This window comes from Prionailurus viverrinus, chromosome F1 (assembly GCF_022837055.1).
Source record: "Prionailurus viverrinus isolate Anna chromosome F1, UM_Priviv_1.0, whole genome shotgun sequence".
In the NCBI taxonomy this organism is placed as follows: Eukaryota; Metazoa; Chordata; class Mammalia; order Carnivora; family Felidae; genus Prionailurus; species Prionailurus viverrinus.
In genome coordinates, this window is record NC_062577.1 from 34,118,820 (window position 1) to 34,132,158 (window position 13,339).

Here is a 13,339-nt window from a genome sequence, read left to right on the forward strand (position 1 = left end):
CACTTTACTGTTATTTTTTAGATTTCTAAGAAAGTGTATCTGTTAATTCTAGTTTTCTTTATGGCCCCTCTAAGCACAGAAAAATAGAAGTATAAAACTCATAGAAAAAAATGTTTCAAGTACAGAAAAACTGTTCTAAGTATAGGACAAAGTCATTATCTCCTTCAACAAAACATATTCAGCTCCTTTGTAGTACATGCAAAGTACAGAGCAAAGTAACGGTGATACAAACATGAAATTAGCAGGAACAGTACCTCTCCCCCTCCCAGTACCTGCCACACTCACTGCTCTAACTCAAATAACCAGCATAAGGTCTTCTTCATGGGAGGTACTCAAACAATTTACTGAATGAATGAAAGTTTAAAACATGGTTCCTTTTTTAAAACTTTACTATCTATAGAAACACAAGTAAATAAATTCTGTTAAACCCATACAAGAGAGATTGGGAGTTTTGTTCATAGTAATTTGTGGTCAAAGGAGGAATTTTAAGAGTTCATATTTCAGAATATGAGCAGCCTGGAAAGATGAGTTTTAGGTACAACTATGAAAGTCACAAATTGGCTTTCTTGTCCCAAATCTCTTTGACTTCTTGATTCATGTACAACATGATCATAAGATCATAAGATAAATAAAGGAAAGTGATTAGGTATATTCTGAAGACCTTAAATTGCCTGAAATCAATTTAGGGAATAATCTTTCAGAGAGCACAATTTTTAATCTGGGAACATTTGACTCTTCTTCAGAAGAGCGTTCTCAGCAAAAAAATAAAATACTGATTAGAAAGATAGAAATATGAATAATGAATGTAGTTTTAAATATGTTTGCTTTATTTCTGGGTTTTTGTGGGAAAATATGAGTGAAATTAAGGAAAGAAACACATACTTAGCAAAATAATACAATACATTTTCTCTGAGCCTGAGGAAAAACTTCAAGTGTTTGCTCAAGGAATTAAATGAAGGGCACTTGACTGGGAAACCTTTTTTAGAATCTTAAATGAATGTGAAAAACAAGGCTAGTCTGATGTCTCACATGGCAGCCAAGTGCTACTTCATTGTAAAAAATTAAAATCTCTTCAAAACTGTCTATAAATCAAACCACCAGTATTATAGTGAAATAGAGTGATATACACAGAGAGGTTTTCCAGAAAAGCCATGAAACAATCAACCAAAAGGCAGAGGCTGATGTTTCCAAGGCAAAATGATGAAACCTTCCTACTTTTATTTTTATGATAAGGCTTCAAATAGTTCAGAATTTTGGCACCATATTTTTGAATCAACTCTGTAGATTAGCTGTGCTACTATAAAATGTAATCTTGAAATTGGCTTTTTTTAAACAATAATGGTGGCTACACATATTTGTCATAATTGTACACCACAGCAAGAATATAAGTTCTACGCTTATTAAAATACATTATTCCATTACTAATTCAATCGTATCATTTCCTTTACTGAGAAAGCATTTGAAGATAAATTCTTATAAAATAAAAACTACTGCCCTGAATATTTTTTAGAAATATGAAATATACATGACCTGTGGCATTTAAAAAATTACTTCATTGAATACCAATCTACTAGCTCCTACCTCAAGTAGCTCTAGTCTAATATTAGAGATGAAGATGCCCACAGGAAAACCTGTGCTGAAACAGAGGTATGTCTGAAGGTCTTATGAGGACCTGGGAGGTATATAAACCCTGTGAATGTGGGGTTGGAAAATGTTTTCCCAGGGAAACAACTAATGCCTAAACTAAGTCTTATAGGATGAATTAGTGTTTACTCGGTGGACAAAACCCAGAAATAAATGTCCCAAGTAGTGGAAATGGATTGTGTAAGAACAGAGGCAGAAGAGAAAATCTTGCATTCATGAAATGAGGAGCACTCAGGATCTGGAGAGAGAGGGTAAGCTCGGGGAACTGGGGTGAATTGAAACAGGACACAAAAGGGGCTAGGTCTTGAGGGTCTTAGTTAACATATTAAAGAGATTTTAATTTTATTAATTGTTTATTGTTATTGCTATTGATACAGCTGTTTTTATTTTATTATAAGCCATGGAGAATCACTGAAGAATTTTAATTATGGAGAGTCAAGCATCTTTGAGGGAAAAGAACTTACCCTAATTTTCTGTTTTTTTTTTCTATTTGAACCTCAGTATACAATGAGAATTTAAAATATGTCAATAAATTAAAAAGTCAAATCTCTAAAAATGGCACTTCATTAGGGACTGTTGCAATTTGAGTGCACAATTTTCCTGATTGCTTTGAAATAAAATGAAGAATTGGTTTTAAATTACATGAAGGGAATATCCTTTCTACACAATAATTTCAATAACTGAATTTACTTTGATCAATATTAACTCCACAAATTTTTTAAAAAGTTTTTTTTAGAGAAAAATGGGGGGTCCCTCAGTGGCTCAGTTGGTTAAGTGTCTGACTTCGGCTCAGGTCACAATTTCACAGTTTGTGGGTTTGTGGGTTTGTGGGTTTCACAATTTGTGGGTTTGAGCCCCACATCAGGCTCTGGGCTGACTGCTCAGAGCCTGGAACCTGCTTCGGATTCTGTGTCTCCCAATATCTCTCCCCCCCCCCCCGCCCCCACTCCTGCTCTGTCTCTCTCTCTCTCTCAAAATCAAATAAACATTAAAAAAAACATTTTTTTTAAAGAAAGAAAAAAAAATGGGAGGTATTCTAGATTTACATGTCTGTTAGCTAGGAAAATGTAAAATTTTATCAATAAGAAAACTTACAAATTTATATGCTGTCCGTACAGCTGGAGTTGCTTTGGTCATTGCTGTGTTAAACAGTGCACCTCCTCTCTGCAAACAAACAAACAAACCAAAAAGACGTATTTCCAAAATTTTTAAAACCAGATTAACCTGAAAACAAAGCATTATTAATAGCACAGAAAAAGAGGTTTACTTACAAATTAAACAAAGACCTATAGAAGTTACTTCAGATTTAGTCTTTTCAAGCTTTCATATACCATGTATGGTCATTTCAGATAAAATGTAAACCCTCTACTCCATTCCTTTAGTTGGTATAATACATGATTTAAAAATCATGTAGGCAGTTTAGGCAGACTAGAGCAATAGGACCCATCATAGGTATGTAGTTAAAACTTGATAAGAAAGAAATATAATCTGGGCACCGGGGTGGCTCAGTCTGTTACGCATCCAACTTTGGTTCAGGTCATGATCTCGCGGTTCATGAGTTCGAGCGCATCAGGCTCTGTGCTGACAGCTCAGAGCCTGGAGCCTGATTCAGATTCTGTCTGTCTGTTTCTCTCCATCAAGAATAAATAAACATTAAAAAAAAAAAGAAAGAAATACACTCAAACTGCTTAGTAACTGTTTTAAGGTTGGGCGATACAGTCTAAATCTCTGGAGGTGAGTTTTACATTTAATAAAATCGTATTAACAAAACACATTACCAGAAATGATAAAACTCCTCTCAAATCCTATTTCTCCTTCTAATTCCTTTGTTCTAGGATATAATATAAGGTGACAAAAACATCATGATTTTCAAAACAAGCCATTTATCTCTGAACAAAAGCTTTCCATTTTAAAATTATGAATATCAAACTATAATAGCATAAAATAAAAATGTTTAAAATGTGACAAAATATACAAACATTTTAAATATTGCTAATAAATAGCGTAAGTATAAGCAGCATCCTTTTAGTGAACATTTCTCCATATATTTTGAGTGAAGGAAGAAGAAGTGGTGAAGGGTTATCATTACCTTGACTGTATGCACCCACTGTTGATATGACCTCGGGTTCCCTGGAATATATAAAAATAAGATGTCAGGACTATTTGATCTAAAATATATCCATCAACTAAAATTCATCAAGAACTAATACTTCCAGGATTTTAACAAATTTTGTTTATCTGCAATGTTGTGAAAAAGGCAATAGTATTATAGAATAAACTGCTCTAATTCTTAGAAACACGGTAATTAGCATTTCCAAGAATAGACACGGTTTTCTTTAGTCACATATGAAGGTAATATGTCAAAACACTCTATCTTCTTTCGTTTTAATATTGTATTCAGAGAGGAAAAATATGCTGTCTCTTTTAAAATCCAAGGTTCCTATGTCTTCTATACCATATTTTGTGTTTTATGTCTATGTTGTCTTTAAAAAGTTTGCCTCTTTTATGCAATTAGGTTCACTTAAAAATAATATTGCAAGTGCACAGAGAAAGAAAAAACTAAAAAGGGATTAAAAAATGCAAAAAACCAGGGGCGACTGGGTGGCTCAGTTGGTTAAGCATCCAACTCTTGGTTTCAGCTCAGGTCATGATCTCATGGTTCAGGAGTTCAAGCCCCACGTTGAGCTCTGTGCTGACAGCACAGAGCCTGCTTGGGATTCTTAATCTTTCTCTCTCTCTTTGTCTCTCAGAATATATAAATAAACATTGTTTTAAAAAATGCAAAGAACCTTGAAGACAAAATATTCTATAGTTTTTAAATATCAACATTAATTGATAGCAAATTTTACTTTAATGCAATTAAACTACAGTCATAGTTCTGTAGATACTCTCTAGTTGTAAATCCAAGGTTGAAAATATAGTACCCAAGGAAATATAAAACAAACGAAGGTTTTAGTCTACAGGGCATTGTGGTTATTAGAAAGTTCAAATGCTGACCAATTCTTTTTTTAAAAATTTTTATTCAAATTCCAGTCAGTTAACATACAGCGTAATAGTAGTTTCAGGTGTACAATATAGTGATTCAACACTTCCGTACAACACTTGGTGCTCATCACAGGTGGACTCCTTAAAACCAGTTCTAAAAACCTAGTAATCATATATTTGGTTCCAAGTATGGTAATTTAATCAATAAAATGGTATTAGAAGGCAAAAAAAAGAACACAATCTCAAGTAATGTTTTATATCAACTGACTTAGATTTCATGTACCTTCTTCATTTAAATGCTTAAAAAACATGGCTATTCAAAGACTATCTGGTACAAAGAATCCCTAAAACAGATTAAGGTCTCTTCTTTTTTTAATGGAGGTATAACTTAGATATAACATTATATCAGCTTCAGATATAGAGCATAATGATTTGATACATTGGGAAATGATCACCACAGTTAATCTAGTTAAATCTGTCACCATACATGTTCTCCACTTGTGTATAGTTGTGTCCTTTTAAAAAATTCATTACCTTGCTGTCATAAAACAGAGGCAGAATGATTCCAGCCCAAGAATTTATTTCCAGCTGTTCTCTTTGCATTCCTAACCAACATCAGGCAAAATGTGTTCAGCTCTAAAATTACTCCTATAATTAAAATCTTTCTCTAGTTTAAAAAAAAATCAAGAAACAACCCCCAATTGCTAAAAACATCGGTTACGACTCAGCACGGCACTTAACTGGAAGAAAATATATGGCAAAATAATATTTTTTTCTAATTTTGTGAAATGATTATAGCAAAAAGTGTCTACTTAAAATAGCCTGTGTAAGTGAAATGTGCACTGTTCAAAACCTATGAGTTCCAGGTGGTATTTGGCCTGAACAATTTTTTTGAAATCATATTTCACTTGCAAAATGACAAAAATTCAAGTTATTGTATTTGTATTGTATTTATTTCTAAGGAGATTTTATTAACAAAAAAAGTAAACAATATAACTATATCCAGATTGTTCATATACGCTTACCTATTCAAAGTTCTCATCAGTTCATATATTTTTAACTTCTCTACTATAGATTGTTGGGTAGAAATCACACATTTAAGGGCTGGTTATCACTTATAGTATTCTGGGAAGAGTTTTATTTTCATTCTCTTCCCAAAATAAATTTAAGAAAGTGGAAAGAGAAACACTAACTTCTATGTGATAACTATTTAGCATTTTGGAATACTTGTCATCCAGAAAACAATTTTTTAAAGGCTCCAAACTACAAAGAAAATAGCTAGCAGAAAACTTCAGCGCAGTTAGACTATCTTATTTAGAGTTGTGAGGAATAAAAATAGCTCATATTCAGCTCTTCACAGGCCACTAAATGTTTTTACGTACATTACCTTATTTGAGCTGTGTTTTTGTACTCTAAAATAGGCAAAGCAGGTAGTGTCTTAAGCAGCACATTCCAAGCACAGTTCAATGAGGAGTCCAACAGATCAGGGGGCTCAAGTCCACTGTATCTTTGTAAACTATGCTATTTGGGACCAGTCCTTAACCTGGTTGCTACAATGTTACTTAGTATAGTACCTAGCATATCACAGACACACCATACATACAAGTTTTATTGCAATAACTCGCCAAATGAGGAAACTGAAGGTTCTGAATTGGCCCTAGGTCACAAAGATAGCAACTGAGGAATATTAAGAATCCGGGTATTTGAATTCCTGGCTAAACAGTCCTTCAGCCCAGAAATTCTACCTCGTAGACTGCTAAATAAAATATGATAAAACTTAAGATATATAGAGATTTCTTCTGTATCAGTTCAAAGTAATTACACTAGAAAGGAAAAGGGGCTGCTCAAAGCTGATACTTTGAGAAGAAACAGTTGAGAGAATCACCAATAATAATCCAGAATTATATGCACGGGGAAAACAGGAAGTCCCCAAATAAACTACTTAAAATGGTAGGGAAACATGTGGTACAATTTAGGTATTCCTATTTAAAATTTTTAAAAAGAGGGCGCCTGGGTGGCTCAGTCACTTAAGTGTCTGACTTCGGCTCGTGTCATGATCTCATGGTTTATGAGTTCAAGCCTGATGTTGGGCTCTTCTCAGAACCTGGAGGCTGCTTTGGATTCTCTCTCTACTCTTCCCCTTCTTGCGTGTCTGTTGCCCTCTCTCCCAAAAATAAATGAATAAAACATTAAAAAAATTATGATATTTGTTTCTTTAAATTTAGTGCCTTTCAGATTGAAAGCTTCTATTTCTACAAAATTTATGAGACAGGCACATTATTCTTTAAAAATGTTTTTGAGGCTGTTTTTCTTCTCAAAAAAATTAATGTGAATGCCAGAAAACTCTCTGAGTCTTTCCATTAAAGTAAATGGATTATGGAAATAATAAGTGTTATTGAGGAAATTCTTAACATTGTTCTCATTCATCATACCAGTGATTTTCTCACACTCAAGGACAAAATATCTTTGTTTCCCCCTTGTGCAAAGACTTCATCTTCAAATGTATTTGTTTGAATTCCAGTAATTTGTAGTTACTGTTCAAAAAGTATATAAATTGACCTAAATTGTTCAGTGAAGCCTGGAAAATGTCACTAAAACTGAAGATCACCTACCATCTCTTCAAATTCCCCTGATGCCTTAGTCAGTTAAAAAAAAAAAAGAAAAGAAAAGAAAAAGAAATACTACTATATAAATAAAAGACTGATCAGAAATATATCAGAAAGTAATTAAGAGACAAATGCTACTAATGAAGAATAACTACATGCTTCTATATAAAAGCAATCTGAAAATATTTCTATTTTTTTTACGTTTAAATAATTGGAAGGGGATTTAAAAACTAGTCTTATTTTAAATGAAAAAAAAAATACAAAAAACCACCTCCATGGTCTTAACTACTCAGTATTCCTTAGCTACTTTTTCATAGACCAATATCTGTGTTTACTGCATCCTCTGCTCTACTTATGTCCCCTTTTATTACCTTTTAACCTCCATGGATACTCTTCCCTTTACATACTTCCTGATATTTACATTACTTTCCTCTTAAGGTTGAATGTTCTACAAAGGTCTCATGAAAAACAATTGGGAGTAACAGGGATTTCTTCACAGTCCTGACCACAGGGACTCACAGGATAGCAAACAGATATTGGAAACCTGTATGCATTTCAGTCTTTAACCATAGTTCTAGATTCAATGTGAATCTAGATTGAATGTGTAATTCAATAATTACACGGTTCCACCACGCTCGTATTAACTTTATCCCAACCACATATACTAGCATGCAACTAGCCGTTGCAATGACACAGAAAGGGGAGAAATTAGATGCTTCTCTGAAATTCCCTAACTATTTTTGCTTAAAGGAACATAATTTTTTCTTCAGCTTTAATGAATGTCGATTTCTCTTACGGTGATCTTTCTTAGGGCTTTCTGTTTCAAAAATCTTCAACAGATAATCAAGAGACAGGAATTTTACTTTTATCCAATCACAGTAGAGAAGGCTTGACTACTACTCTTGTTTACTGAATATCTTCTAATTAAGAAGATCTCTTATCATAAGAAAGCAATATATTATAGTTATTAAAGCAAGAGCTTGGAAGCCAGACAGATACATGTTGAGTTCAGATTCTAGCACTACTAGCTGTGTGACCTTGAGCAAATTACTGAGATAAGTGCCCTCATAAAAACAGGGATAGGTAATCAAACTATTTCGTAGGTGCTGTGAGGATTAAATGAGATCAAGTTTGTAGAGCTCTTGTAAGAGATTCTGTCACATATTAATATTCAATAAGTAGGAACAATTATAATTATTACTATGAGAGAAGCGGCAGTTATAACCATTTACTTCTTTGAAAAATAGTTCAATATCATGATAAAGACATCTTATTTCTTACAAATGCAGTCTACATGACAAATGTCTAATGTTCTTTCATATATATATCATCGTTTATAAGAACATTACTAAGTTTTATTAGATTATTCACATTTTTATTTCAAGTCCTAATAACTTGTGCTTTATTTTATACTAAGAATAAGCTCTCTGTGTCTCAAAATAATAACTTAAAATATAATAATTAAAAATAATACTTAATAGCTAGGCACAATTTTTAATATACTTTCTTGCTGTACACATTGAAATTAATATTTGTTGAACTACGCTTTCCTTTTGAATCAGTATTGCCCACCCTCCCACCAAACTAAAATAAGTGTTCAAAACCTTTTTAATTTTAAGGAGGGACAATAAAGTGGTTGGCATGAAATTGTACTGAAAATATAGCAGTCTCTAAGTCAGATGCCAGCTGGTGATCAATGTTCCATTCTTTTTAAACCATAAGACCTTTATTGAACAATGTTAGTAACCCCTCTCACACCAGAAAACCCATCTACCTTCTATTCTATTCTATTACTGAGGAATCTGGACCAATGGTTAAGACTACAGAATTTAACTATACAAAATGATCATAGTTCTACCCATTACTGTCACAAGATGTCATCTTCAATTCCATAGAAGATACTAGCCCCACGGGTCATAAAAATAATGAGACAGCAGTTATATAAATACTGAATAGATGCCTCAAGCAATTTGTCCATGAGCTGACAATATTTTGCTTGTCTGAGTTGAAAAGTAAAAAAGCCTTATTTTAACACAAAAGTTCCATTGAAGCTAAATTTTTACCCATGAGCTGAGGAAAGCAAGGAGCTGAATGATTCCACACTTGGTTGACTTGCTGAGTCAAGTAAACTAAGTTTTTCCCAAAGCTAAATGCTTTCAATGAAATGCTGTACTTACACCAGAGGAAGATCCATATGCTTAGTTCATTTGGACCTCTCTTCACGAACAAGTTATCTCAATGTTTTGTATATTTTTATGGAGCAAAAATAAATCTTATTTGAGAATAAAATCACATTTTGGCAAATGTGTAGATGAGTACTTATTACTACGTCTTTTCCTGTTTTATTTCTCAATTCTAGCAACTATTTATTCACACATAAAGACATTTTCTTCCCAAATTAAACCTACAAATAAATAGAAAAAATTACTATTATGCCAGCTGAAAATGAACACACTAGAGACTGTTGTTTGTTTGGTTCACCCTGTTCTCTAGAACAGTGCCTAGCACATAGTAAATACTTAGCACAAATACTGGCTGAATGAATGCATATGACATTTCAAGGACTCCAGCAAAATTCTCTGCCAGAGTCAGGACTATATACTGGAGCAATCACGTACAAAGTACCAGTTCGTAAGTCATTAACCGCCTAGAAATTACAACGTTGTCTGAATACTTACATATCAAATAGTGTAACTAATTATATTAAGTTTCATTATATTAAATAAAAATGCAATATCACCTAACTTATGTTTCACACATACAAAATAATACGACGCCTTCCATTTGTTAGTGAGCACTTTTTACAGTGACAAGTGTAAGCACATGGGATGGTAAACTGAAAAGTCTTTTCCTCATGCTGCAGTGTTCTGCAAAGCAAAAAAAAGGTAAAGGCTTCTATAACAACACACTCACTTAAAATGTAAAAGCAGCTGTGGTATTCAAATCTTTTGTTTTATATTATATTACAATCTAATATTTCAACTATAATCTCAGTTCTTTAATTCTTACTTAGTATGAGCCAGCACTGTGGGTTTTTTAGCAGAGAATACTAAAGGAAGATATAAACTAATTGCATTTCAGTGACATTTAGTTCTACTACTATTAAGAGATTATCCAAGAAAACAACTACCAATTCATGAGACCATCTTAACACCTTGAATAATAAAATAAGTTAATACCACAGCTCTTATAAGATGAAAAAAAATGTATCTAAAACATTGTATGTTTAAGAAAATACAACTGTTTATGAAGTAGATTGTATCAGATACAGGAGCAAAAATCAAGGCAATTGCTACTCAGAAAATGGACAATCATACTGAAACTAGTCTTTACCTCCACAAAAGCCACCTGAAGTGATTTCCTCTTCAAATACATCAGAGAAACCCCGTCCTGCATTTAATTTTGCCAGTCGACCATCAATAAACTGAAATTAAAAAGTGTCAAATACGTTAATTTTCACTTTCTTAAACTTTTACTTATATCAAAAGATTCATATCACTCATAAATATAAAATATGCACATATATGTACAGGTATACACACATCTACGTGTACATGACAAGAAAACTCTCAAACATTGAAATAGCAGGCACTCAATAAATAACAGCTAATTTATTAAATAAAAAATGTACAGTACAGACTCTTATTTCATTAATAAGAAAAAGAATGTGGGGCGCCTGGGTGGCGCAGTCGGTTAAGCGTCCGACTTCAGCCAGGTCACGATCTCGCGGTCCGTGAGTTCGAGCCCCGCGTCAGGCTCTGGGCTGATGGCTCAGAGCCTGGAGCCTGTTTCCGATTCTGTGTCTCCCTCTCTCTCTGCCCCTCCCCCGTTCATGCTCTGTCTCTGTCCCAAAAATAAATAAACGTTGAAAAAAAAAATTTTTTTTTAATAAAAAAATAAAATAAAAAAAAATAAGAAAAAGAATGTACTATTTACTGGCATTTGGTTACTTTCTATTTTGTTGATCTATGGCATCTGAAATTTCTCTTTCTTGGATTATAAAAAAATATTACAAATGTTTTGAGGTTTCTCCATTCATAATGAAGGTAAAGTATCTTTAAGCCTCCCTTGCATAAGAGACAAAGGGTAACCATAAGAAAGATTTAAATGATGTCTGAAGCGTAGACTTGAAGATTTGGAGACTAATATAAAATGTTCATTTTCATGCTGGAATTAATCCTGGCTACAATTTTTTTTTATCCTGGAAATTTTAAATTTAGTCAAATTAAAATAAAGTACCTTGACTTTTAAAAAATTCTCACACTCTGTTCTAGTTTTAAAAAAAATACAGTTTTCTATTTAAATGAACAAAACTAATTGAGCTCTATAGAGCAATACAGTTTTCCTCAGGCAGCAATTTAACATTTAATGGTTTAACCATTTAATAGCAGTAAGTTACACCAGTTAAAAGACTTTGGAACAGAAATCTCTTACAGACCAAAATTAAGACACAAATGAATCAACAGTTTCCAGTTCAAAATGTGGTTTAACTACTTTTATATTATTACAGATTAATTTTGACCCAAGAGGTGGCAAGATGGGTTTAAATAGACATAGCCTAAAAGGATATATAGTCATAGCTTTTTTTTTTTAGTATAAATTGCTTTCATAAAAATTAGAAAATTTTGAGAGCTAGGTACCACAGATTACCCATTTTTAGTCTCGTTATGCTTGGCGTTCAAAAAATTTCCGATAGTATAAACAAATATGAACATGGAGTTTGGAGAATGAAAGGCTTACATCACATCTCTGCCACTTACTAGCTTTATGATCTTGGGAAACTTGTCTCTGAGTCTCTGTTTCCCTTCTATAAAATGGGAATAATAATAAATATCTTCTAGTGTTTTGTAAGGGTTAAATGAAACAATACGAAGTACCCAGACTGCAGGCACAGAATAAATGTTAAATACTAAAATCCATTTTTCCCACGACCACCATCACCTTTCAATCACTATTAATTTCCGAGTTTACAGGATCACTGTGGTATCTTTAATATCTGGCAAATGCTTAACATATAGTTTGAAATGAATGTCTGCTGAAAGACTGAAGTATACCGAAACATTGTGAACAGTCCTATATTTACACGATTTTAAAGGTAACTAATTACAACATATAGAATTATGCATTTCATTCTATCTTGAGATAAAACGTGGTAACAATGTACGGCTACATATAATAAATGGTTAATTTGAAAATAAAGTGGTTTAAAATGCTTGCAAAATTTGACTTTCACAGATTTTCAACATAACATTATAAATCAAACTATAGTGGTCTAATTTGATGGACTAAGTATCGTTGTGAAAAAAGTAAGGTGAAGCAAAATGATAAATTTTAAGTAATACATTACTGATGAATGGCACAAAGTAAGACATCCTTTTAAGGGACTTAATTTGCTTTAAAAGATTAAGACTACAAGACTTTTTAAAAGGTTTTCATTTTTATGTTTACTAGAAATAATCCATCCATTTTCGTTTGAGTGGAACAGTTCAACGTCTAAAAAGAGATAAATCCCCAAACTATTTACTGATTATGCATTTTCGAGCATGAGTAACTACTTCGTGTTACTGAACTCGTGAATCGAGCCAATAAAAATTAATCACTTGGTAAAATGCCACGTGTTATCACTGACTCTGCAAACAATCCTGTCAGTGACAGACACTTATCTTTCATGAAAATGTTTGTTTTTAAAATAAAAGATGGATTTTGTACGTATATATTCTATATATGTACACCCAAATACAGACACCGAGGAGTAAGCTGAGAAGTGGTATTAATGGAGAAAAATGCTGAAGGCAACAGTTCTCTAAATTCCTTTTTCTATTTTTAATTCAACAACCAATAACACCTTTTTTTCTTTTTTCTCAAGTGGATGGGTCCATGGTCACTCCGTTCTAGTAACTTTGGAGGATTTCATAGTAAGTAAAAAATGATAAGAGCATTTTTAGCTACTTTTGCAGAGAAGTAATTCTGAACCAAAAATATTATCTGTTGGAAAGTTATGACTCTATAATGTGCTGTAAACTGTCGCTTGGCTAGTAGTTACCCATATAATAGTAAACACGTATCTTTGTAATTGTTAGTTTTGGAAGAATTGGTTTGGAATT

General features: G+C 32.9%; 1 protein-coding gene across 3 annotated transcripts in view; it reads right to left on the minus strand.

The window, feature by feature from the left end:
* The window catches only part of DENND1B (DENN domain containing 1B), a 255,847-nt gene that overhangs the window by 30,924 nt on the left and 211,584 nt on the right, over positions 1-13,339 (minus strand). For all 3 annotated transcript variants that reach the window (XM_047840394.1, XM_047840395.1, XM_047840393.1), the window contains 3 exons: positions 10,569-10,659; positions 3,734-3,774; positions 2,740-2,808 (listed from right to left, as the gene is read on the minus strand). In XM_047840394.1, coding sequence (XP_047696350.1) covers positions 2,740-2,808; positions 3,734-3,774; positions 10,569-10,659 — 201 coding nt within the window. The remainder of the gene's footprint in view (positions 1-2,739; positions 2,809-3,733; positions 3,775-10,568; positions 10,660-13,339) is intronic.